The sequence below is a fragment of the Elephantulus edwardii genome, unplaced genomic scaffold (assembly GCF_000299155.1).
Source record: "Elephantulus edwardii isolate Elephantulus edwardi_28Jun2011 unplaced genomic scaffold, EleEdw1.0 scaffold00092, whole genome shotgun sequence".
In the NCBI taxonomy this organism is placed as follows: domain Eukaryota; kingdom Metazoa; phylum Chordata; class Mammalia; order Macroscelidea; family Macroscelididae; genus Elephantulus; species Elephantulus edwardii.
In genome coordinates this window covers 11,171,423-11,194,359 of record NW_006399842.1, presented here as the reverse complement: position 1 = coordinate 11,194,359, position 22,937 = coordinate 11,171,423, and the positions used below count along the sequence as shown (strand labels likewise).

Below are 22,937 nucleotides of genomic sequence, written 5' to 3'. Positions count from 1 at the left end.
AGGATGTGATAACATACAGAAGAGTCTGGTATAAAAGAAAATGATTAGTTAGAATGAAGATGAATATAGATAAAAAGCATAAATATACAAATAACTCCTATTTTCTGAAGACTATGCTCTCCACTATGCATTTTGCATGAATTATTTAACCTTTACAAAACGATGGACTAAACGGCATAATTCAAATCATCTAAGGTTATACAGTTCATAGTCAAAGGAGCTAGGGTATACGGACTCAGTTTGTTTGGATACAGAGCTCTTGGAGATACCCAACCCCACATCATGACCTTTTTCTGGTCTTTCCTACTTTTTTACGGTACCTGTTATTGCTTTAGCACTGACTGGTTGGGATCGCCTTCCTTTGCTTATTCCATAGAGTTCAATTTCATATTCAGTGGCCTCTCTGAGACCTGTTATGTCCCTGGTACGTTCTGGGGCAAGGAGGGTTATTTCCAGTGGCTCAGACTGTTTTTTGATATCTCTGATTTTGAGAATAAAACCGTCGAAGACTCCATCATCAGCTGTCCAAGAAAGACGGAAACCATCTGGGGTGGCGTCTGAAACTAGAAGGTTGTCAACTTCTGGCTCGGCTTCTACATGGGAAGTAAAAAAAACAAAACAAAACAAAACAAAACAAAAAAACAAACCAAAAAATAAAAACAAAAAAATGGTAGAAGAAGGAGGAAAGAGAACATCATTTACCAGCCTTTACAATCTTCTGCCCAATGAGGGTATCAATATGCAGGGATGGCCAGGCTTTCAGAGATAGAGGAGTCCTGAGGTACCGAAAAGAAAATGATTGAACATTAACAAGCCTAGGAGAGGAGAGAGATGGATTGACACATTTAATACAAGCCAAGTGCTTGCATCTGTGAGTTTTGTCTAAAAGCAATTCTATAAATCCACATCTGGACTCAGCATTGTTAAACAAGTTCAAAGCCAGCAACTTGTTTACATTTGCTTTCTGTCTTCCAGTGGCTGAGTGCCCATCCTCTGTGAGACCTTTTTCTTTTCTCTTTGAAAAGACAAATAAACCAGCATTAATGATCTGTAAAGCTGCCCAGGATGATACTGCTGATTATATTTCCCTCAAGCCTGAGCAGATTGGCCTTTAAAATGTTATGGTCCTTTTGTTTTGTTCTTGGAGCTATTTTTACTAAAAAAGGTTCTCTTCTCAACTTTCCCCCCCTTTTCTTAATCATTAGATAAGTGTTCCAATGTTAGAACTGAGGCTTGGAAACTCCTGGGCTACATATTCTGGATTAAAGATTTTTCATCTTAGATTGCCTTCACTAGACAAAACTCAATGTCAAGGCAAATTTGCAGGTGAGTTTCCCAAAGTGTGCTTGGAGCAAATAATTCCTCTTTCTTAAAAATATAGCCACTGTTGATAAGTTTAGGAAATATTGATTGGTCTAGATAAATTACTCTTGGAGATGCACAGTACAAATTAAGATGTTCTTAAAAGCATTGTGGTCAAGAGCCCAGTGTTTCTAAAACTTATTTGAGAATGGAACTTCCTTAGTAAGTAGGACTTCTTAACACTTTAAAGAGCTACTCTATAATGTTTAAGCGTAATCAAAGACTTTGGGAAACACAGAATTTTTACTGTTAAATAGTGTTAATGTTAAATTTCTCTGAGAATTATTAGTCTTGAGAAAATGATGGATTTAGTCTGTGTTAAGAATCTCTCTGACATTAGTGTTTTCCACCATGATAAGTCCACAGTTAGTTTCCATGACAAGTCCACTAATAACTTTGACAAGATCATAGATGAGACTTTGAGGTAACAAATGCTCTCAGTACATTTTTGAAATACCCTCATCTGTATATTTCTTTTGAGAAGGCTGAAATACAGCTGAGGAATCAGCCAGGATGAACACAAGGGAATAAGCACACAAAAGCTACCGGACAAGACATCTAAGGAACTTGGAACACCAAGTGGAAACATTTTGCCCTTCTCCTATCTAAGATAGGAGAAGGTGAGTATTCACTATATACATAAGACAAGGGATAATGTGGATGGAACATGAACGAGTAGGCCACATCTATGGATTAAATAGGCAATATGGACAAGGGTGTTAAAATCATGGTGATCTGGTAGACAGATTACATAAAAGGGGGCCAGGAAGAGGAGAAAATGGCTCACTTGAATTGAAATACCTGTAATAATCTCAGCCCTCAAGGGCTTGGTTTGGTGCCCTTGGGTGAAGCCAGAGACCATAACCTCATAGCCAATGCCAGTTATGAGGCCTCTTAGCTCCAGTTTCCTCTGGGTTCCTGAAAGTGTGAATTCCTGGGGATCCAGCAGCTTCCCAGAATCCACCACCGTTACTAAGAAGCTGTCAAAGGCATTCTCCGATGCCATCCAGGAAACTGTGAACCCGTAGGGATTAGTGTCGGAAATTGTTAGGTTTTCCAGAAAGGGCAGGGCCTCTGAAAGAAGGGAAGGATGAAAATAACTCAAGTTAGCAGCAATGACTGCTAAGATAGCATAAATCTCCAAGAACATACCTGATCAATTAATTATGTTTTAGGCTTAGAAAATGACTATATAGTGCAAACTCACCAGGTGATAGATGGCTTATTTTGTGTAATGTTGATAACAAACTTAAAAGGTGAGCTGTTCCCATTTTAAAGATGAGAAAATGGAATTTCAAAGTGATTGATTTACTGACCTAAGTTATAGAACTAGTACGTGACTGAGGCAAATTTTTAACCAGGTCTGACTAAGAAGACCACAAATTTCTCCCTAAACACATGAGACTATATTTTGTTGGATTGCAGCCCTTTGTCTACTTTTCTATCATTTTATGGTCTGGAAACAATATATTTCTTTCCTACCTTGAATCAAGCTAACTAGACCAATTGATCACACACATCCTTACAAGCTGGGCTATCGAAAGGAAAGGGGGTAAGATTTTTCATCTATCAACATAAATAACTTACAATTATGGTCCAATGTGCATACAGTGATTTGTTAATTTTTTGCTTGCTTTTTCTTAGATAAGTTTAGGAGGCAAGGCACATCTAGATCTTCAGACAATTCTGTCATCATTAATTGTTCATTCATTCATTCATTAAGCATTAGTTCCTCCTATTTTTCAGGAACCATGAAGTCTCTTCACATATTGAGTTCCCAAAAAGAGTGAGCTCAAATAAGCTAGGTTTCTCTCAATACTTCACAGCTAATGAGATTTTAAGTTCATTATTTAACTGACAAAGAAAAGATAGAGTAGCAGATATTCTCTCACTCCCTTCCCACCAAAAACATCTAAGGAAACCCAGATGTCAAGTGGTTTATCCAAGATGACATATCTACTATGTCGCTAAATTGGAATCCAACCTGGGTCTTCTGACTAGCTAATGTCTAATAAATCAATCCCACCAATGGTGGTAGATCCTGAGGATTAAGTAGGATTAGTCAAGTATGTTCAGTGCTTTCCCTTGGGTAAAATGAAGAAGTAATGGCGAATGTGTTGTTTTGTTTTCTCTTTTTTAAAAAAAGACGGGTGTGGGTACAGAAATTCCAGGGTCAACATTATATCACCGAACTAGTTTGGAGTCTGTGTTTCCAATGCAGCTAAATGGAAACTTTCCAAGAGGTAAACGGCTTAGCACTAATACCCAGCCTCTTATTCAGGAAATGTAAAGAAAGCAGTTTTTAAAGAGAAGTGCTTGGTGATTGACTGATTGAACAAGTGCTCTCATCTCTTAAGCAGTGATTTCAATCTCCTTATAGCCTGGACTTCTTTACTTACTTTAAAACACTTTATGTTTATTTTCAGGTAGTATTCCTTGCTGCATCTGTCCCCCTCCCCCTGCTAAGGATCTCTGAAGAATCAGAACTTTATCAAAAGCACAGATGAAATCACATTTACAGTGCAAACAGCCTTCTTTATCTGAGAGACAAGGGTCTAAAATTCTTTTTCTGGGTTTTGTTTAGATAAGTGGCACCTCTCTTTAATAGCAAACCTCTCACAGCACTTCCACCCCAATCAAAGCAGAGGATTCTGATAAAAATGAGGGCGGTCAGGCTAATTAGTAAATCAAAGGTTTGCTTTTTATAGCCCTTCTTGCTGAGCTTTTTTTTTTCTTAAAAAAAAAATTAAATATGCTTCTTTGAAAATTCAGAGTCTTTTCATATCACGGATTAGCTGACACAATGCTGTAATTGGATCCTGGATTCCTAAAGCCTCACCCCTCCCAGACTCTCTTTCTTCTCTCTGTTTTTTACAAGGTCATGGAAAAGGACACTAGTGTGGGATGGTGAGGGGCGTTCCTTACTCTCCTCCTGAGCAGTTATATTTTAATTTCAGGGTTTTTATTTTCCCCCCTTTTTTAACAAATTATAATTTTTTGCATTAAGAGATTGGTCTGAACAATTTAGTCTCTAGAAAAACTACACAGTTAGGATAATGCAGATTTACTGTTGCTATCCAGGCTTAAGTGAGCTCTGGTGGCCTAGTGGGTGAGGAGCTGCTCTAGTAATCCAAAGGCATATGGTTTGAATCTACCAGATTCTCCATGGATAAAAAGATGTGCCTTCTCCTCTTGTGGGATTTACTGGAAAAGCCACTGGAGGGTCAGCTAAGAGTCAATTCTGACATGATTATCCATAACAACAACAGTTTATTTTTAAGAACATGGCATTCCTCAAATTGCTGGGAAATAGTGCAACAGACCTGTTACTGCTGGCAGGTGTCATTGAATCAATTTCCATTCATAGTGCTTACATGTGACAGAATATAGCTGCCTATAGAATTTTCTAGACTGTAGTGGCCTATTGGGTAAGGAGTTGTCCTGCCAATCCAAAGGCAGGAGATTCAAATCCACCAGGCACTCTGTGAGAGGAAGATGGGTAATGTTTTCCCCTGTAATTTACAGCCTTTAATAATTCCTAGAGGGAGGGTCAGCTATGGGTCAACAACAATGAGTTTCAAATAATATTTTTTTCCTTATTGTTGTATACTATTGAATTGGATCCAACTGGCAAAGGAGGAGATTGTCCCTCCTTCTCAGCAGAACATCTGGTGGATTAGAATAATCTTTATAGGAGCAGATTACTATGTCTTTCTCCGATGGAGTTCCTAGGTAGTTTTGAACTGCCAACTCTTCAGTTAGCAGACAAGCACTCAATCAACTATTTTATCATTGGGATTCCTGGGAGCCAGATAAATTATATCACATCCACTTAATCTTTGAGACAGGAATGTGAGATATACCTGTATACCCTAATCCTCTTTTCATACTTAAAAAATTGGTGTTCAAAGACATCAGAAGATTTGCCAAAGTCATTTAGCTAAAAAGTGGTGGGAGGGGGTTAGAAATCACCTATGCCTAATCTCACAATCCCTGCTTTTCTAGGATACCATGCCACTTCCAATGAAATATTAAATTATACTTATTATAAATCAACTGCTATCAAGTAAAGTTGGATTCATAACCATCCTCATGAGTATCAGAATCAAACTATGTTTCAATGACTTGTGAACATTTTATTATTTTGAAGTAGACTAAAAGTAATTTCTTTTTCTTTATAGCAAGATATACCCTCAGAGAGACTTGGTTCAAAATCAGGCAGCAATGTCAATGATTATGATTTAGATTATGATTGTGGAATGCATTGGACTTCTAAACAATTTCTTAATTTATTTAGGTAAGAGATTTGGTAAATTAGCACTATAATAGCCTTTGTGTGTTTTACAATTTGGACTGTTAACTGAAAGATGGCAGTTTACATCTACTAACTGCTCCACAGGAGAAAGATGGGCAGCCTTGAAAACAAACACAATGGAACATTGCCAGGACTCAGAATCCACTCAGGGGGAGTGGATTTGATTTTGGTTTGATAAGGAAAGGAAAGCAAATGAGACTATTTCTATGTACAATTCACAGTGTCAAAGTTAATGAATGAATAATGTTTAAAGTTGAGACTTATCTGCTACCCTACTTTGAACCTTAATTATCCTATTGTGGGCATCCATTTGAGGAAGAAGTATTGTTTAAAACATAAACTATCCTGTTTCTGGGGCAAATTGTATATGAAGTGCCTTACCTGACATGAGATATATATACAAAATGTCCATCCTAGGTTTCTACTAACTCAGTTCACTATCCAGAATTTCCAAATTTTGCATCTGATGTCTATAAAACTAAGCCTTAAAAATCTTTGGAAACTTTACACAACTATTGAGAACGTTTTCCAAAAGGGATTGGGAAAGGCTTCTGTGCAATCTGCTTTGTCTTCACTGAGAAGTCTATGCATGGAACAAAGACTGTACTTGGGTTGAATGCCCCTTCAGAATTTCTAGCACCTTTCCCTTTCCCTGGGAGAGAATTCCACACCGATAATTGAGAACCTTGAATGAGTACCTGTCATGACAAAGGCAGTGAGGGGTCTTGTGAGTTCCCCAGCCCAGGTGGTCCCTGCCACGCTGACGTCATAGCCAGTGTTTTCCACCAAGCCTGTGACGTGAGCGTGCTGTGCATCTCCTGAGACTGTGAGTTGCTGGGACTCCTGCAGCGAGTGAGGATCACTAACATTGATAACAAACTTTGCAAAAGGCCCAGCTCTCGTGGTCCATGACACGTTGAAGCTGTCAGAAGTAACATTGCTAAGCATTAGCGTGCCCAACTGTGGTTCTGGTTCTAAAGAGAAGCAAGATGGGCAGAGAGAAAGAGACATTGTTAGAGGAAGCAGAGGAATTCTAAGGAACATAGCTACAGAGCATGAATGCACCGATCCCTCCAAATATCTGCAGCACACGTAGGTTATTAACTTGTGTCTACATTAGCATTGACTCTAATGCTAGAGGATATTTTGTATTCTTTGAAGGTATAGATTGATGTCCCTTTAAGTAAAGACAAGATCATTTTCTAGTTACTTCTGAAGAAAAGTGAAAAAAGCCGTCAGAGTTGTATACTTAATGTAAAGGACATTAAGGCTACATTTCCCAAAGTTTATGGGGGGGGGGTGTAATAGCTCTATAAGATGTCCTCCTAAAATATAACCCCAAGCTGATATACCTAAGAGCAACATTATATATTATATTTCATCTTTATAAAATTCACAAAGCCTATTAGTATTTTAAAGTCTCTGAATGGCTTGTTCTGCAAAGAGATGTATTTAACTTTGCCTAGTCTAACATTGGATTAACAACTTGATTAGTTTTTGATCTTTTTCTGAGAAGTATTCTTTGAACATCTCAAGGAACTGGTGTCCACTGAATAAGCTCTAGAAAAAGCTGCTTTAGGATGTCCTTATTTAGTTTAGTTGTCTTTTGATCCATTTGGATTGAGCAAATTAAAGGCTGATAGCCATATGTGAGAAAGTCTCTGTAGTGCATACAAATTCAAGGGTATGTGTTATACGGAAATCTACATATCATTCCAAATACTCTAAAAGTAAAGATAGCTTTCATCTTAAAAAAAAAAAACCAAAATCTAGTGGGTGCAAAAGTTAAATTAAAATTTCAGCTTAGGGAATTGCATTTCCTGATTAAGACATTCACTTACTGGATATTTCAGATAGATAATTTTTCTGACGTTAAATTTCTCTGCTCTCTTATGAGCAACTCATTTATTCTAGGGGTTACTTTCAACTGTCATGCATATGGAGTTAGTCTCCAAAATGACATCATACATTAAAATGAACTTATAGCAGACTGCTCTTTAGAAAGAGGCAAAAATCTAGGAGGATTGAGATACCAGGATCAGGACAGAGGTCCAGATAAAAGCTGTATTCCACCCCCCCCCCCAAGGATTTGGTTATTATTTCTTTTTAGCTCTTGCATTTTAAGGAAAGGAGGGACTCATTTGAGTCAACTTTAAATAGAAAATTAGACACTTTAGAACCATGAATTCTGTATCGACAAAAGAATCTGACTTAGAAGTAAAGTCTAGCCATCAACAATAGCCTAGGGTTTCTTATTTTGCAATTAGTTTGAGAAAATTCTGTTGTTATAACTTTCAGCTACAAGATTGGCAAATTATCCCAATTATACAAAAGATAAATCCCCCATGTGGATGTCCATTTGATCCTTCTCTATATTTTTCTCTAGAAACAGTATCCCCATTTAAGGGCGTATGTTAGAATTCATCATGCTCAGAGAGACTGGCAGTGCAATCACAAAAGCCATGCAGAAAAGTGTAAGGTTTTGACCTTCAGTTATCTCCAAAACAAGCACAACAAAGTAAGACACAAGGAAACAACAAAAGGTAGTTAATATATTGTTAGTGTGTCATATAAACCAGGGACTTTATTTTTCTACTTCTACTAATTCATTGAAATAATTCCTTTCCATGCTGCACAGTTGCAGAAAACATACACATTTAAAAAAAATAATGTTTTGAATGCTCACCCCATGCACCAAGATTTGGACAGGATGATGAATTTAGGCACTATGTGACGGATTTAGGTTTGGCACTATGTGACAGATACCAGTGGGTGATAAGACATGCTTGACAGAGAACATGTCAAAAAGAGAAATCTGTTTGCAGGGGATTGAGGCAGATAAAAGCCTCAAGAAAAAAGTGAGTCTCAGAGTCTTCCCCTTGCATAGGCTTTAAAGTTTCTTCTTAGCATGCTAGGGTTGCCAACATTGCACGATTTAATGTTGAGAGAGAGAGAGGTGGAAAAGGGCCATCTGAACAAGGAACCAAATATGGCATGCATAGGCCTCTTTGAACACAACACAGACAACCTTTGATTAAAAAGACCACAGGCAGACGATAATGGTGGTATTGGAAAAGATGATCCAAGATTAGATGAAAGAATGATTTCGAAATTCCACCAAAGCAAGTTAGGTTAATGATATACAAACAAATAGAGCAACTCCAGATGTGAGCGGATATTTAGGAGAAAGAGGTTGACACTGAACTTCCTTAATTTGGGGTGAGAGTTACTTGAAATCTTTAAAGTCCTGATTTTGAAGGTTCTACCAACTACAAGAAGGATCCAAAGAAACTGAAAACTTGGTAGTGGGTGAGTTTTGGAATGCTGTCCTGAGAGTTTTTATGCAGAGTAAAGAATCCGTAATGGAAATACCTGTAGTTGCTTGAACCATCAGGGTCTGAGCTTGCTGCCCGCTAATCACCCCGTGGAGGTAGGCAGTGTAATTTGAAGAAGCATTGAGGTTGGTGATGACATAACTGTGAGACACCCCAGGCACAGAGTGTATCACTTTCTCCTGGGGACGGTCAGAATTCCTAACTTCTACAAGAAAGCTATCAAAGGAGGATTCCTGAGCTTTCCACGAGATAGACACACTGTCCCAGGTCACATTTGAGATAGTGAGGTGGCTAAGAAGAGGTTCGGCTACTAAAGAAAAGAAACAAATATGAAAATGGGTCAATGTAAAACACAATTACAGGGTAAAAATAAAAACACATATGACTAAATCCATAAAATTTTAAATGTATACTCCATCTTCCCAATAAAAGAATTGGCTCTTGGTTGAAAAAGAATTTGAGTCTTGAGAAACAAATATGATATGCTAGACTAATTTTCTCCTGTAGATTGGCTGAGAGACAAATTAGAGGATGCTAATTTTCTGCTTTCATTATGGATCACCCTAGTAGTAATTTGTACTCGTATACAGATAAGGAAGACTCTCTCTTGATCACAGGCAACTTAGATGCTAGGTAATTTTGTTGCTACAAAAGAATCTTCTTGGATTCCCCAGAATATAAAGTCTTCTTTATAAACTGTAAAGAGAAATCCCCAAGTGCTTATTCCACGAATATCTTTTACAAAATTTTGTCAAAAGAAGACAAAAACTCTGACCCTTGACCAAAAAATGTTGAGAAGACAAATTTGAATGAATAGGACTCTCCTTTCTAAATACACATGAGGTTCACATTGGCATGGCAGAGAAAATCTACCACCAATTTCAAGTGAGAGTGGTTTACAGATGTTAACCAAACTCTGCTTCAGGAAGACTCTTTTTGCTATCTTTTGCAATTTTCACCACTCTGGGGGGAAGATCACCTGGCTCAATCTTTCGTTCTAGATGTAATGTTGGAATTGGAATTTGGATGATGTAAATGATGAAACTACTTCTTACACTCATCTACTCACTATGCTGGCTGCATTCTCAAAGGCACGCAGTTCAAATCTACCAGCTGCTCCTTGGGAGCGGTCTCCTCCCCTGCATTAAACTGCTTCTGAAAACCCCCTTGAGGGTCAGCTGTGAGTCAGTTCTGACCCAAGGTACACAACAGAAACAACAACTCACTACATAATACTCACTGCTTTCTTTTATCCTTTCTTAATTTGGAAAAAAGAAAACAAAAAAATAATTCCATTAAACCATTGAAATCTTGTTTTTAGGAGGTCAAAACCATTAAGAGGGTGCTAGGTCAACAAATAGTATAAGTTTTAAGACCTCTTTGGCTCATGCAAATATCCTTCTATTTCAAGGACCACTCTAGCTCTGACTTCTTATTCAAAAGTAGAATTCTTTTCTACAGTGTTTGAAGGACATTCTGGGCCAAACTACATACACATCATGCTACAAATGTCCCACCTGCTAAGAAAGCAGGCAAACAGCTTAATGGAAAGTCACTACTTGGGATGCTGTTGGAAGAGAAACATCTTAAGTACTGCTCCGTCCTGGCTTCATGGAAGTTAGTGCACTGAGGCTTGTACTTTGATGCCTGAGGAGAGAAAATGGTTCCACCCTGCAAAGAAGACTCTGGAAAAAAGATGTTAGAAATGTGAGAATTTGAGAAGGCTTATGTACCTGTTGTGGCTGTTGCGCTGATGGTTTTAGTCCGGATGCTGGAAGCAAGTCCAGAGAGGTAGACAATAAAATCAGTACTAGGAGAGAGCCCTGAGACGTGAGCGGTGCGTTTGGCACCAGAGATATTATACTCCACCATCTCCAGTAACCTATTGGAATCAATAATCTCAATGGTAAAGATTTCGAAGGCCCCATCAGTAGCTGTCCAGGAGAGATTGAAGCTCTCAGGAGTTACGTCAGAAACATTTAAGTTTCCAATTTCAGGTTCTTGGACTGCAAAAGGAGAGGTAGGAGAAAAGAAGAAAGAAAAAAGAGAGAGAGAGAAATAAAATTAATCATTTGACTTACATTTTAAGATTGAATTTGTTAATGGAATTGTAGCTGGAAAGAAAAAGCTGTTATCTCAGGGTTACTGCTGAAATGAAGCAAACTGTTATCAGTGGTAATGAAAGATAGAAAAGGGGAGTCTTTGTAAGAAGAAAAATACGATGACAAGGATATGGCAATTATAGTCCTCGGCTCTGGAGCTGTTACACATGAGCAGGCCCTGGCCGAGGGCTCCTGGTAGGGCATGACGAGCTAAGTGATCTCACCAGGAGTTTTTGTGTGCAAGCTCTAGAAGCTTCTGGAAGCCCCACCTCAGAGAGATGCTGGCTATCCATCAAAAGATAAGAGTGCTGGCAGGTTCTGTCTGGGCTCTTGAATTGCACCCAAGAGATCAAGATTACTTGGCTCCTTCTTGCAGACATTTTTTTTGCTTTGAGATAGCTCCTATCTATTCAAATGAGAATGAAATAATAATTCTGATGCCTTTTACTCTCTCAAAGTAGTACCTTGAGGCTTCTGATTTTTTTTATCTTGAAAGGGAACCGGCATTTTTCTTAATACTTTGGTTAAGGGGTATACTTTCTCATAACCTATTACCATAGCCCTCATCCCTTCTATGTGGCCAACAAGGCTAGTACTGCATTGCCAAGCAAGACAAGGCAGTTCAGGCAACACTGTTGGCCAATAAATAACATTTTGTCTCAGAGCTGATCCTGCCAACACTTTTCTAAGCAATACAGATGAAAGAGGGCATGTAGGAGCATGGATGAAAAAGCTAGAATTTTCTGGTTAGCAAGGCTGGAAAAGAGTCCTAATCTCTGAGATGAATCCAATAGCTCTGGTGAGACTTAGATTAGATTAGATAGGATTATGTCCTCTCATCTGTACAGAACTCACCAGAAGCAAGAATCTGGCTATCATTTATAAGAAATAACACAAAAATACCAGAGATACTCAAACCACAAGATCTGCAGGAAAGATCGGAAGTGGCTGGTGATGCCTCTGGCTCCTGTGAATGCCAGAGAAAGAGTCCTTGGACATCCGGGGCAACCTCAGCAGAGCTGCTAATTTCTAGATGTTGTCATAAAAGATTGCCTGGGGTTTTGTTTATTTCTGTGAGAGCTGCTGAGATGATTGGGGTTGAAATGTAGATGTGAATATTCCATAATCAATCCAACCTTGTAGGTTTGCCATGAGAATTTAGTTCCAATAATTATATAAACAAGGGGTGGCATGTGCAATACAGAAAAATGAAGCTGCTTATGGAGATTCAAGCTGGTCTAAAACCATAAGATGACAAGCAATTGAAGACAGTGTTGGGGAAGGGCTGCCCTTTATAGCAGGCTCCTGGGGAAACACTGAGCCCTTGTAATTCTGGGGACAACGATGAGTCAACAATAATGTGTCCCCTTGGGGCTGGGAGAGGGCATGTGCCATCCAAAGGCTGACCCACCAGGGAGAACTTCTAGAGGAGAAGGGCAAAAGGCTATCAGCTTGTTGACATTTATAGCCTGGGACATTCCTGTGCCAAGTGTTGCTGTGTGTGCTGTGCTAATGAATGAATGGCTTTCTCTTTGGTACAGCCGCCAGTCATAATTGTGTGATTTATTTATTTATTTGTTTGTTTTCGTCTACTGTTTGCCAATCTGAGGTCCTAGCGATGACTCAGAATCTGAGACAACTGCCCGGAGGAGATAAATTCAGTTCTCTTCTTATTCTCAGTGTGTTTTAAAGGAGAATTTTATAAATACCCTTGAAAGATATAGATAGTGAAGCACCAGTTCCAGCTAGCAAATATCTCTCTAATGTAACTAATCTGCATTCCACCAGAGCTCATACAATGGAAAGAGTGGACTTCTGGTTATAATTAAGCACTGGAAAATTAAAACTGTTGGGCTATCTTCTGGGACAAAAAAAAAAAAAAAAGAAAGCCGTAAGTTAAAAGAGATATAGTTGTCTGATGAGGCAGATAGAATTTGGAGGAGAGGGGCTGGAATGCTGAAGTCCAGGAATGACAACATCTGCATTGAGATTATTCTTGAGATGCAATGACATTTAGATCAAGTCGCAGCCAGTGGGAGGTGCCTGGGCATGCACAGCCAACAGTAGAAGGGACTCAGAAGGGGGCCAGCTGTGGAGAGAAGCTAAGCTGACTCTCAAAAAGTGTCTTGAACAAAAGGAGGGAGAGCACGGAGATGAAGATACCTGTAGAGGCCTCGGCAGAAAGCGCTGGTGTTGTATAGCCCTGAGTCAGCACCCCATGGATGGTGACTCTGTAAGGAGTGGCAGCTCTGAGGCCCGAGAGGTCCACAGCCCTGAGGCTGCCGGGCACTGTGAGGTTCTGAGCTGCCTCCACTTTGTTAGCTTCCTGCACCTGAATGACAAAGTGGTCATAGGCCTGGCCGGGTGCATTCCAGTTGAGTTTGAGGCTATCCCAGCCAACCTCAGTCACGACCAGCTCTCCTAGTTGGGGGAGTTCTTCTGAAGGAGGACAGAGAGGTATTGGTCAGTTCTCAAAAGGGAACACGAGGAAACCAAATGCCCTACAGCCCAATGCTAGGGAAGAGGGTGCCATACAGGGGTTTTGGCTCATTCTTGCTCTCTGGTATTACCAGTACCCTACACTTTGACCACAGTTTTCCTCGGGAAATGACATGGACAGAAAAGGGGTATCTGCATCTATCACCCTTGAGGTGGCAGTGACATCTGGATAATGCAGCCTACTAGGAGGTTTGGGATCCTGCAGGACTGTCAGCATCTAAAGGCTCATGGAAATGATGGGATACGGGTCGGATTGAAGTAAAGAAGGCAATGGCTAGAAGTGCAGGTTTTGGAGGGGAATGGACCTTGGTTAGAATTCCAGCACTGATATTTGATAGCTGCTTAATCTTGGGCATGTCATCCTGTTTCTCTCGGAAGCTTGCCATTTCTATCTTTAAATGGGGCCAGTAGTACCCATTTCATTGTATTCTGTCATGATTAAGTGATAACATATTTATAAATCTTTTACTATTGAAAAAATAAATGATGACATTTATATTGCCCACCTAACAGGGGGCAGCTTGAAGATACATACATCATTGTTAAGATGTTTTTGCTTGGAATCAACTGCTTCATTTCATTCTTGTAACTAGAAAGGTCATCTCACTGTGGGGCCCTTGCTATCTGTCTGGGTTTATAAATCATATGCTGGTTCAGGCTTTGACAAATATTTTGTTTTTTTTCTGATTTCTCTCAATGCCCAGGGATCAGAGATTATGAACAAGACACTGGCTGGCTCTTCTCCTCCTCCCTGAGCCAGTGGTCCTTTGTGTATGAATGAAGAATGGCTTCATCGTGAAGCCAGACTCTGTGTGAAATGAATGTGTCTACTTTTAATTAAAATTGATTATGTTTTTTGAGTCACTGGTTCAAAGAAGGGCATACTATTAATTTTTATTTTATAATGTGGGATGGAAAGGATGTGGAAAACCCCAGAACTTAGTGGGAGGCTTCTCAGGGTTAAATCTAATCTTGCTCAGCTTCTATTTAAAGATGAAGTGGCCATGGATTAAAAATTATTTAAGTAAATATCTCTGGAGATTGTAACCTAAAAAAAGTACAAGATATTTGTCCTCAAGTATTTCAGAATTCAATAAGGTGTACTGAAAACATCTGAGAAACTTCCGTCTTCTGCAGTGGCTGTTCTCAGTGAGTGCTCACTGACATGGTCCTTTTCTGGGAGAACAAGCATGGGGGGCCGTGGGTAATGGGCAGCCCCTCCTCCTTGCAGGGGTGGTCAGAACCACTTTTTAAAATTTTTAATCTGACATAATATGAAGTTACTTGTGAGATTTAATTTGCAAAATAATTTTGCTGTTTAAAAAAAGTTTGTAAACTATACATGTAGATTATCAGCATCTAGAACTCACAGGTCTTAAAGACCCTTTTACTCTTGTTTGATGTGAAAATGTAGGAAATGATAATGTGGTCACTTGAGGTGTTTCACAATATCACCGTGCTGATGTTTACAATTGTGAGTAATTTCTGCCAAGGATCAAGTTTAAAAGGCATGTATGAGCAGAAATTTCAATATGTTCAAATTAGCTGATCTGGGTGACATCAAAACACTGGATTGTAGTGAAACGAAATAAAACAGCACTGTTAACAAAAATTTGGTCCATCTGTCCATTGTTGTTAGAGACAATTGAGTTAATTTTGATTTGCACATGATCCCATGTAACAGAGTAGAAACTGCCCTATAGAGTTTTGAAGTCTCTGAGTTTTCTGACATGAAATTGCTTCCTTTCATAGAGCCTCGGGAGGGATTTGAACAGCCAACATTTTAGTTGACCACCAAACACTTAACCATTGTGCCAAAAAAGGTTCTTTATGAAACTATTTCTATAAACCTCATGAATAGCACCTCATTTTCTATAACAGACAATGCAGCATATTTTTAGGGGATAAATTGAGATATTTTTTCCTCCCTAAATTGAACCAAGATCATTTAAGCTAAATGTGGCCACATTTCTTTGAATATATTCTATCCTTGCAAGTTAGTTAAGGATAGAGACTAAGATAATTTTTCAGCCAAGATGACTAGAATACTTGCAAAGTTTATCTTGTAAGAGATCTGACTACAAATTGGGTGGCATTAGTGACTCTGATGCCATTATTGATAAGGGTTCTCTGGCAAGCTCTGGTCTCACCTTGTCCTGTAGCCCTATGAATTATGCTGCTATTACTTAATTCAGTTGCCATGCAACGTATTTCACCATTTGCTTTTGAATTGCTGATTGACACTCATGTTGCTGAGATCTTTGATTCATTTAGTGCTTATGGCAATATTCTGAAGTAGGAGTGTTGTCTCTGATTTAAAGATGAGAAATGAAGACCTACAGATGTAAAGTGGCCTACCCAAGAATACTCAGCCAGTAAGATGGAATTCCAACCCAGATCTTCCTGAGCTAGAGCTCATGTTCTTTTTACCTGCCAAGAACATGCAAGGAGGAGCCCTGACTCATGGGGACTTTCATCCATTCTAATGTCAAACTGGCTCATATTGCATCTCTGGTCTGGAGGAGCATCCAATACCTGTGATGACTTCCACAGTGAGGGGCCGAGTGCTGCGGCCCCTCAGCATGCCTTGCAGGGTGATGGTGTAAGAAGTACCCGCCTTGAGGCCTGGGATTGCCACCAAACGCACATGGCCAGGAACTGTAAGGTTGTGCACCTCTTCTGCCTGGCCAGCCTCCTGGACCTGAATGACAAACTGTTCATACGTCTCCTCCGGGGTGGTCCAGTCCAGTCTGAGGGTATCCAAGCTAACCTCGGTCACTGTGAGGTTTCTCAGATCTGGAACCTCCTCTGCACAAGGACACAGAGTGGCTGAGTTATTAAGAGAAGGCAATTACATGCTGGGACTTAGGTGAGTTGATATTCTGGCTAAGGTGGTCATGAGTCTTCTGGTTAGTGTTGATTACAAATGCATGATTTACAGCAGCTATTAAGTATTGTAACTGCGAGCTCTAGAGCCAGAGTTTTTCTATTCAGTCTTTGAAAGTCAAATACAGTTTTAGGAATTGTTCTCTACTTTCATCCTTGTGATACAAATAGCACCTTCGGGGAATCTTTTGGTGCATTCTGGGAATGAGTTCAGAGCTATTATTTTAAAAATTTCACTTCCAAGTTGTGCTTTCCAATCTCTTACGTATTATGACTAAAACTTGCTTTGAAACAAAAGTCAGGTCTCACTTTTCTACAGGGAGAGCAAAAAAAAAAGTAGAGGTGGAATTTTCCATGGGACAGGCTGCTGTGCTACTCTTAAGACTTGGCTGTATAAGGGAATATGACATTTAGGAAGAAGCAAGGATGATTCACCAGTATTCATTCAATGTGGTAGCAACTGATTATAGTTTAGAACAGAGCAGAGCTCTGGTCCCTCCTGAGAAAAGATAAAGACAATGAAACCAATTAGTGCATTGATGTAGAATACCTGTCAAGACTTCAACAAAGAGAGGGGCTGTGCTGAAGCCTTGAGTGACCCCGCGGATGGCGATGGTATAATGAGTGTCTGCTTTGAGCCCGGTGAGGTCCACAGACCTCAGTTCTCCTGGGACAGTGAGATTGTGAGGTGGCTCTACTGTGTCTGTCTCCTGCACCTGAATGGTAAAGAGCTCATAGGCTCCTTCGGGAGCAGTCCAGTTGAGCGTGAGGGCATCCCAGCCCACCTTGGCCACTTCTACCTCTCCCAATTTGGGAGTGTCCCCTGGAGAAGAACAAAGAACTAGTTTAATGTTCAAATAAAACCTCAAAGTCTAGGAAATCTTTAACACAAGAATAAACTTTATGTCACATGAAAAACTTGTCTTTGGATATATAAACATGCATCATGCAGCCTCTTAAGCTTTAGAAATGTAGTGAAGGGGCAGAGGTGCAGGGATATATTTGTTTTTTTTAATTAGGGATTTGCACAAACTTTCAGCAGATGTGGAAATTAGTCCTGTGATTTTTTCAAGATTCCCTTTCAAATGTACTATTACCTTAATAAAGCTGAACGAGAGTACATGTTTGTGAAGCTAAAGGTCCCCTCCATTGGAACTGTGTGTATAGTTCCACAGGCTGGATTCTGCAGAGCTCTACCAGGCATCATTCACATAAGAGTATAGTCTAAATGGTGCCTTTGCATTGTGTAACTTAATAACCTGGCTACAAATACTAATTCATTATAACCTATGGAGGAAAAAAAGTCCATGCAAATAAAAAGAAATGTTTCATTATACTTGGATAGTTTCCTGTTGGAAGAACAAATATATGGGTAGAAACATAAGAGATACCTGTGGAGGCCTCAGTAGAAAGCACTGGTGTTTGATAGCCCCGAATCACCCCGTAGATGGTGACTCTATAAGGGGTGGCAGCCTTGAGGCCTGGGATGTCTACAGCCCTGAGGTTGCCGGGCACCGTGAGATTCTGAGCTGTCTCCACCTTGTTACCCTCCTGCACCTGAATGACAAAGTGTTCATAGGCCAGAGCATCTGTAGTCCAGTTGAGTTTGAGGCCATCCCAGCCAACCTCAGTCACCGTGAAATTTCCCAGCTCGGGGGCGTGTTCTGAATAATGACAGAGATGGTGTTAGTTACATCAGTCCTTAAAGCACGTTCGTCCTGAGATGATAAACCTGCCGCCAGTGAGGAAAGACTTCTAGGGCCTGGCATGGTGTTGTCTCACTCCGTCCCTTTGTGGTTCTCTACTCCTTAAATCACCAATGAGGGAAAAATCAATGTGGTTACCTTGTCCTTATACTTACTGGGTTTTGTATTTGAGAAATGTTATTTTCTTATTGACCTGTACTGTGTAAATTTTATAAGTACAAGTTAGTACCCAGTTGGTACAAATAATGTGTACTCGATTACTAACTTAAAGATTGATGGTTCAAGCCTATCATTAACCGATGCAATAATTGACAATGGAAGAAAGGCCTTGTCATGTGCTTTCATTAAGATTACAACCAATTCAAGCTTATGGAGCACTTCTGCTTTGTAACACATGGCGTTGCCACAGTCAGAACAGACTGGTGATAGGCATACTTCCGTGGCACTCTGGGCCCTAGTTTCCATTTTGGAAAGTGGAAAGGAATTCTTAGATTGTTTGTGGCTTTGGTCTGAGCTGTTAAGCCTCTGGTTTTTTGAGATCATTGGCTTCTCTCATTTCCCTCTCTTTTCATTTCATGCCTCCTCAATCTCTTCTGGCAGGTTACTTTACAATTTTTTTCCTGTGGTTTTGTAAGTTTCTGCATTCAAGTCAATTTACTCAGTCAATTTGCTTAGACCACTTCTACAAAGATTAAAGATGAATTAACATAATACAAGTAAGGCAGAACCAAGAAGGCAGCAAATCTTTGAAAAATTATCCCTTATTGGAAAGAAAGACTGAGAAAAATTGAGCTTATTAAACTCAACTTAAATTGTATGTAGCATCCTCATTCATTTCCTGAACACAGAGAATACAGTAAACACTCAGTCTTAAGGAACTGATTTTTTATTTAGTCCTGGGCTGAGCTCAAGTGGACTTTGCATAACTTATGAAGAAATATTTTCTTAGGAAATAAGTCTTTTCATCGAGAGTGTAGAAGTTGCCTTTACTCATTTAAAAGAACAAATTATTCTTCTGTTTATCCTTAATAATAATCCTCTAACTTTAAACTAACACCATGTGCATAATGCAAATGACACAACCCTGCTTGCTGAAACTAAGGAGGACCTGAAGCATTTGCTACAGAAGGTCAAAGACTGCAGCCTTCAATATGGATTGAAGATCAACATCAAGAAAATAAAGATTCTCACCACTGGGCTGATTGGCAGCATCATGATAGACAATGAAGAGATTGAGATTTTTAACAGCTTTAGTTTGCTTGGCTCTTCAATCAACACTCTCGGTACCAACAGCCAGGAAATTAAAAGATGAATTGTATTGAGAAAGTCTGCTGTCAGAGACCTCTCCAAAGTACTGAAGAGAAACTATGTCAGTCTTGAGACTAAGGTGCGCCTGACCCAGGCCACGTCTTTGTAATCACTTGCTATGCATCAGAAAGCTGGACAATGACTAGAGATGATAGAAGGAGAATTTATAACTCTGAGCTGCGGTGCTGGAGAAGAGTAATTAGTATACCATGGACTGCTAGGAGAATAAACAGGTTCATGATAGGGTAAAACCAGGCTGTTCCTTAAAGGCAAGGATTCTGAAGCTTTGTCTGACATACTTTGGACATGTTGCAAGGAGGAACCATCATGCTTGGGAGGGTCGAGGGACAGTGCAAGAGAGGAAGACCCTAGATGAGATGGAACGATTCAGGGACTGCAGTAATGAGGTGTAGTTGTGTCAGACAATAAGATTGACACAGGATAGAACAGGACATAGGGTTGTTTTACACAGGGTTGTTATGAACTACAAACAACTCAATGTACATAACAACAACAACAACAAACATGTGTCCATTTACAGTGACTGCAATAATGAATGGACTTGAGATAGCACAGAGTATGAGGATAGTACAGGATAGGGTAGTGTTTCTGTAGGTAGCTGTCTTTCAAAGGAAGGAAGCCCCAGGCTAGTAGCTTCTTTGCTGGGGTACATATTTTCTCCAGTGCTACCACCTTTTCAAATACTATTATAATTTGTAATTTGGACCATACAAAAGCCTTATAACTGGTCTTTCTGCTCCCATATTTGCCTCCTTACTGTTTCGTTTCTAAAGAATATTCAGAAGGGTGTTTTAAAAAAAATATCTTTTTTCTGCTCCCAGCCCTGCAATAACTCACCTTTACACTTGGACATGTTATGTACCATCACCCATAGTTGAAAATGAAATCTCCTCTCTCTCTCATCTATCTATCCATGTACTTATCATATATCCATCTAATCTGTCTAATCTCTTTCATTTATTTCCCTTCCTTCTTCCCTTCCTTTCTAGCTCCTCTACATATCTATGTATCTACCTATCATCAGCATCTATCTACCATCTGAATGATGTTTGTTTTACTCATCACAGTGCCTTTAGATTTTTGAGAGCGTGCTTCATAATTATTTGTTAACCAAGTGAACAAAAAATCAAATGTTGCCTACCACTCTCCCTGCAAGGACACACATGGTCTGAACAGTTACTATACATAAAACAAATTTGCTTTGTATTGGCCTTTTAAATCAAGAATAGTGTGATGGTTTTCAGGGTGTAAATCCTGAAAATCCCAATATTTAATCCCAAGAAGGCTGTTGCAAGGTCATAAGGTAATAAAAATGGTGATTTCACTGATGTAGCAAATGCTAGACAAACAAGTAAGAAGTATTACTTTTGAGAATGAAATCAGAAAATAAAGGAAGAGGGGTAATGCCTCAAGTCTGTGAGATGAAGTATTAACATTTTTGCCCCCAAAGGAGCATGCTGGTGGCATTGTCTCCAAGACATATCTGTTTGTTCTTTTGACTGTCCATGGGATCTTCAGCACGCTTCTCCAACACCATAACTCAAAGGTATTGATTCTTCTTTCGTCATCCTTAGTCATCGTCTCAGCTCTTGACTGCAAAGACTATAGCCTGAATCAGGTGCACTTTAGCCCTTAAACTGACATCATGACTTTTCAGTAATCTGGAGAAGTCCCTGACTACACACTTTCTAAGTGCAATACATCTCCTGATTTCCTGACTGCTACTAGCAAGGAATTACGCTGCTAAAGCAAAGTATATGGTTTGAATCTACCAGCAGCTCAATGGGAGAAAGATGGGAAATCTCTTTCTATGTAATTTACTGCCTCCAAAAATTTGCTGGAGGGTCAGCTATAGGTCAGTTCGACTGGATGGTCTAAAATAACAACATCACTTATATCCATTTCAAAAGAAGAGGAGTGACGTAGAGAAAAACACAGCAGACAGTAATTGAGGTGGGGACCAAGTCTCTACATAAATGCTGAATATGCATTTCAACTGTAAAGGACAGTCTTGTAGGCTTACTGACCCAGAGGCCAAGTGTTTCCGTTGTGTAGTTACTCATTGAATTTCTCGACATTTCTTTATGAAAAGGCTACTGTCTTTTTCTTACAGCTGTGCACCAGAATCTATCCTCTGAACAATGTCAGTGGGCCTGGGAAATTTGTTGCAAAATCCCATTTCTCTCCTTATGGTGGGTGAGAACAGCTGACCTGGTGGAATTTCTGGGAACATCAATTTCAAATCTTCAGATTCCCACCATCTTGTTGATAGAAGTTATAGCTCATGTCTGGACAAGAGTGTTAAGTACCAACTTGAAGAGAAATCTACTTGTGTTCACTAGAAAGTCAAATCTAAACCTTCTCCTCCTGTGAAATTAACTGCCTCTGAAAAACTGCAGCTGGGTCAGCTATGGTTCTGTTCTGACTGAATGGTACATGATCACAATAACTATGAAATTGCTTCAGTCTAAATTTGCTAAAATGAGGCAATCAAAATGAAAAGTTTTGCCTGCCAGAAGACCATTCAATGATTCTTTCTCACTGTCAAGAATGAAGTCCAACCTTTTTAACATCACATTCATAGATCTGTTTAGACAGATATCTCATAGCTGGGTGATAACAGAAACCAATAGACTTGGGCAGAGGCTTCTCCAATCTCTAGCATCAATTTTCCTACTTTTTCTTGCAAACGCCCTGGCAACAGTTTTTATATAGGCACCAAACCAGGTTGGGTGTGTCGGAGACAGTGAGATTGGCACAGGGCAGGGTTTAGGGCTGTTGTACATAGGGTCTCTATGAGTCGCAAGTGACTTGACGGCACATAACAACAACAACATCATCATAACCAGAAGACTATCTTATCTAGTCTATGCTCTCTACAACTAAGAGTGGCCACTAAGTAGAAGTCGTTGCTGAGACTTCCTGAAATGATTGATGAGGAGATGGTAAAAGTTCTGCAGCAGCCATGCTGTGACATTGAGGAGTCTTTGAAAATGAAAACCAGGAACTAAGAATAGTATAAAATAATGATAAAAAGAGTCCCTGATAATATGGATCAGGCCGTCCCTGAGCCACTCAAGTCCAGTTTTATTCTAAGAAATAAAACCAACTTCTCGGTCTTATTGATATCATTGTGGTTTGATGTTTACGTTATATGCAGATGAGATAACTAGATAAAGGAAAAAGACTCCTCAAAACATTTCAAAGTAAGTATGTTTCATTTTATAATCCTTTCTCTGCTTATCAAAGTTCAGCTGGAGCAATAGCATAGCTAGCCATTCATCATTCCCCTGCTAACTCCCTTCCTTTGATTAAAGGCCATCTAACATTCTGAGTCCCTACTCTTCCTTGAAAACTGGCATTTGGAGTACATGAGGCAATGTAACCTTACTTATCTTCATGA

At 39.6% G+C, this 22,937-nt stretch overlaps 1 protein-coding gene across 2 annotated transcripts in view; it reads right to left on the bottom strand.

The window, feature by feature from the left end:
- TNC (tenascin C) overlaps positions 1 to 22,937 on the bottom strand; it is a 73,405-nt gene that overhangs the window by 31,362 nt on the left and 19,106 nt on the right. The window contains exons 10-16 of one of the 2 annotated variants that reach the window (XM_006890707.1): positions 17,891 to 18,163; positions 17,050 to 17,322; positions 16,149 to 16,421; positions 13,278 to 13,553; positions 10,746 to 11,018; positions 2,164 to 2,436; positions 321 to 593 (exon numbers count right to left, since the gene is read on the bottom strand). In XM_006890707.1, coding sequence (XP_006890769.1) covers positions 321 to 593; positions 2,164 to 2,436; positions 10,746 to 11,018; positions 13,278 to 13,553; positions 16,149 to 16,421; positions 17,050 to 17,322; positions 17,891 to 18,163 — 1,914 coding nt within the window. Of the gene's footprint in view, positions 1 to 320; positions 594 to 2,163; positions 2,437 to 6,375; positions 6,652 to 10,745; positions 11,019 to 13,277; positions 13,554 to 16,148; positions 16,422 to 17,049; positions 17,323 to 17,890; positions 18,164 to 22,937 lie in introns of both variants that reach the window. The other variant, XM_006890708.1, reaches the window with a different exon arrangement.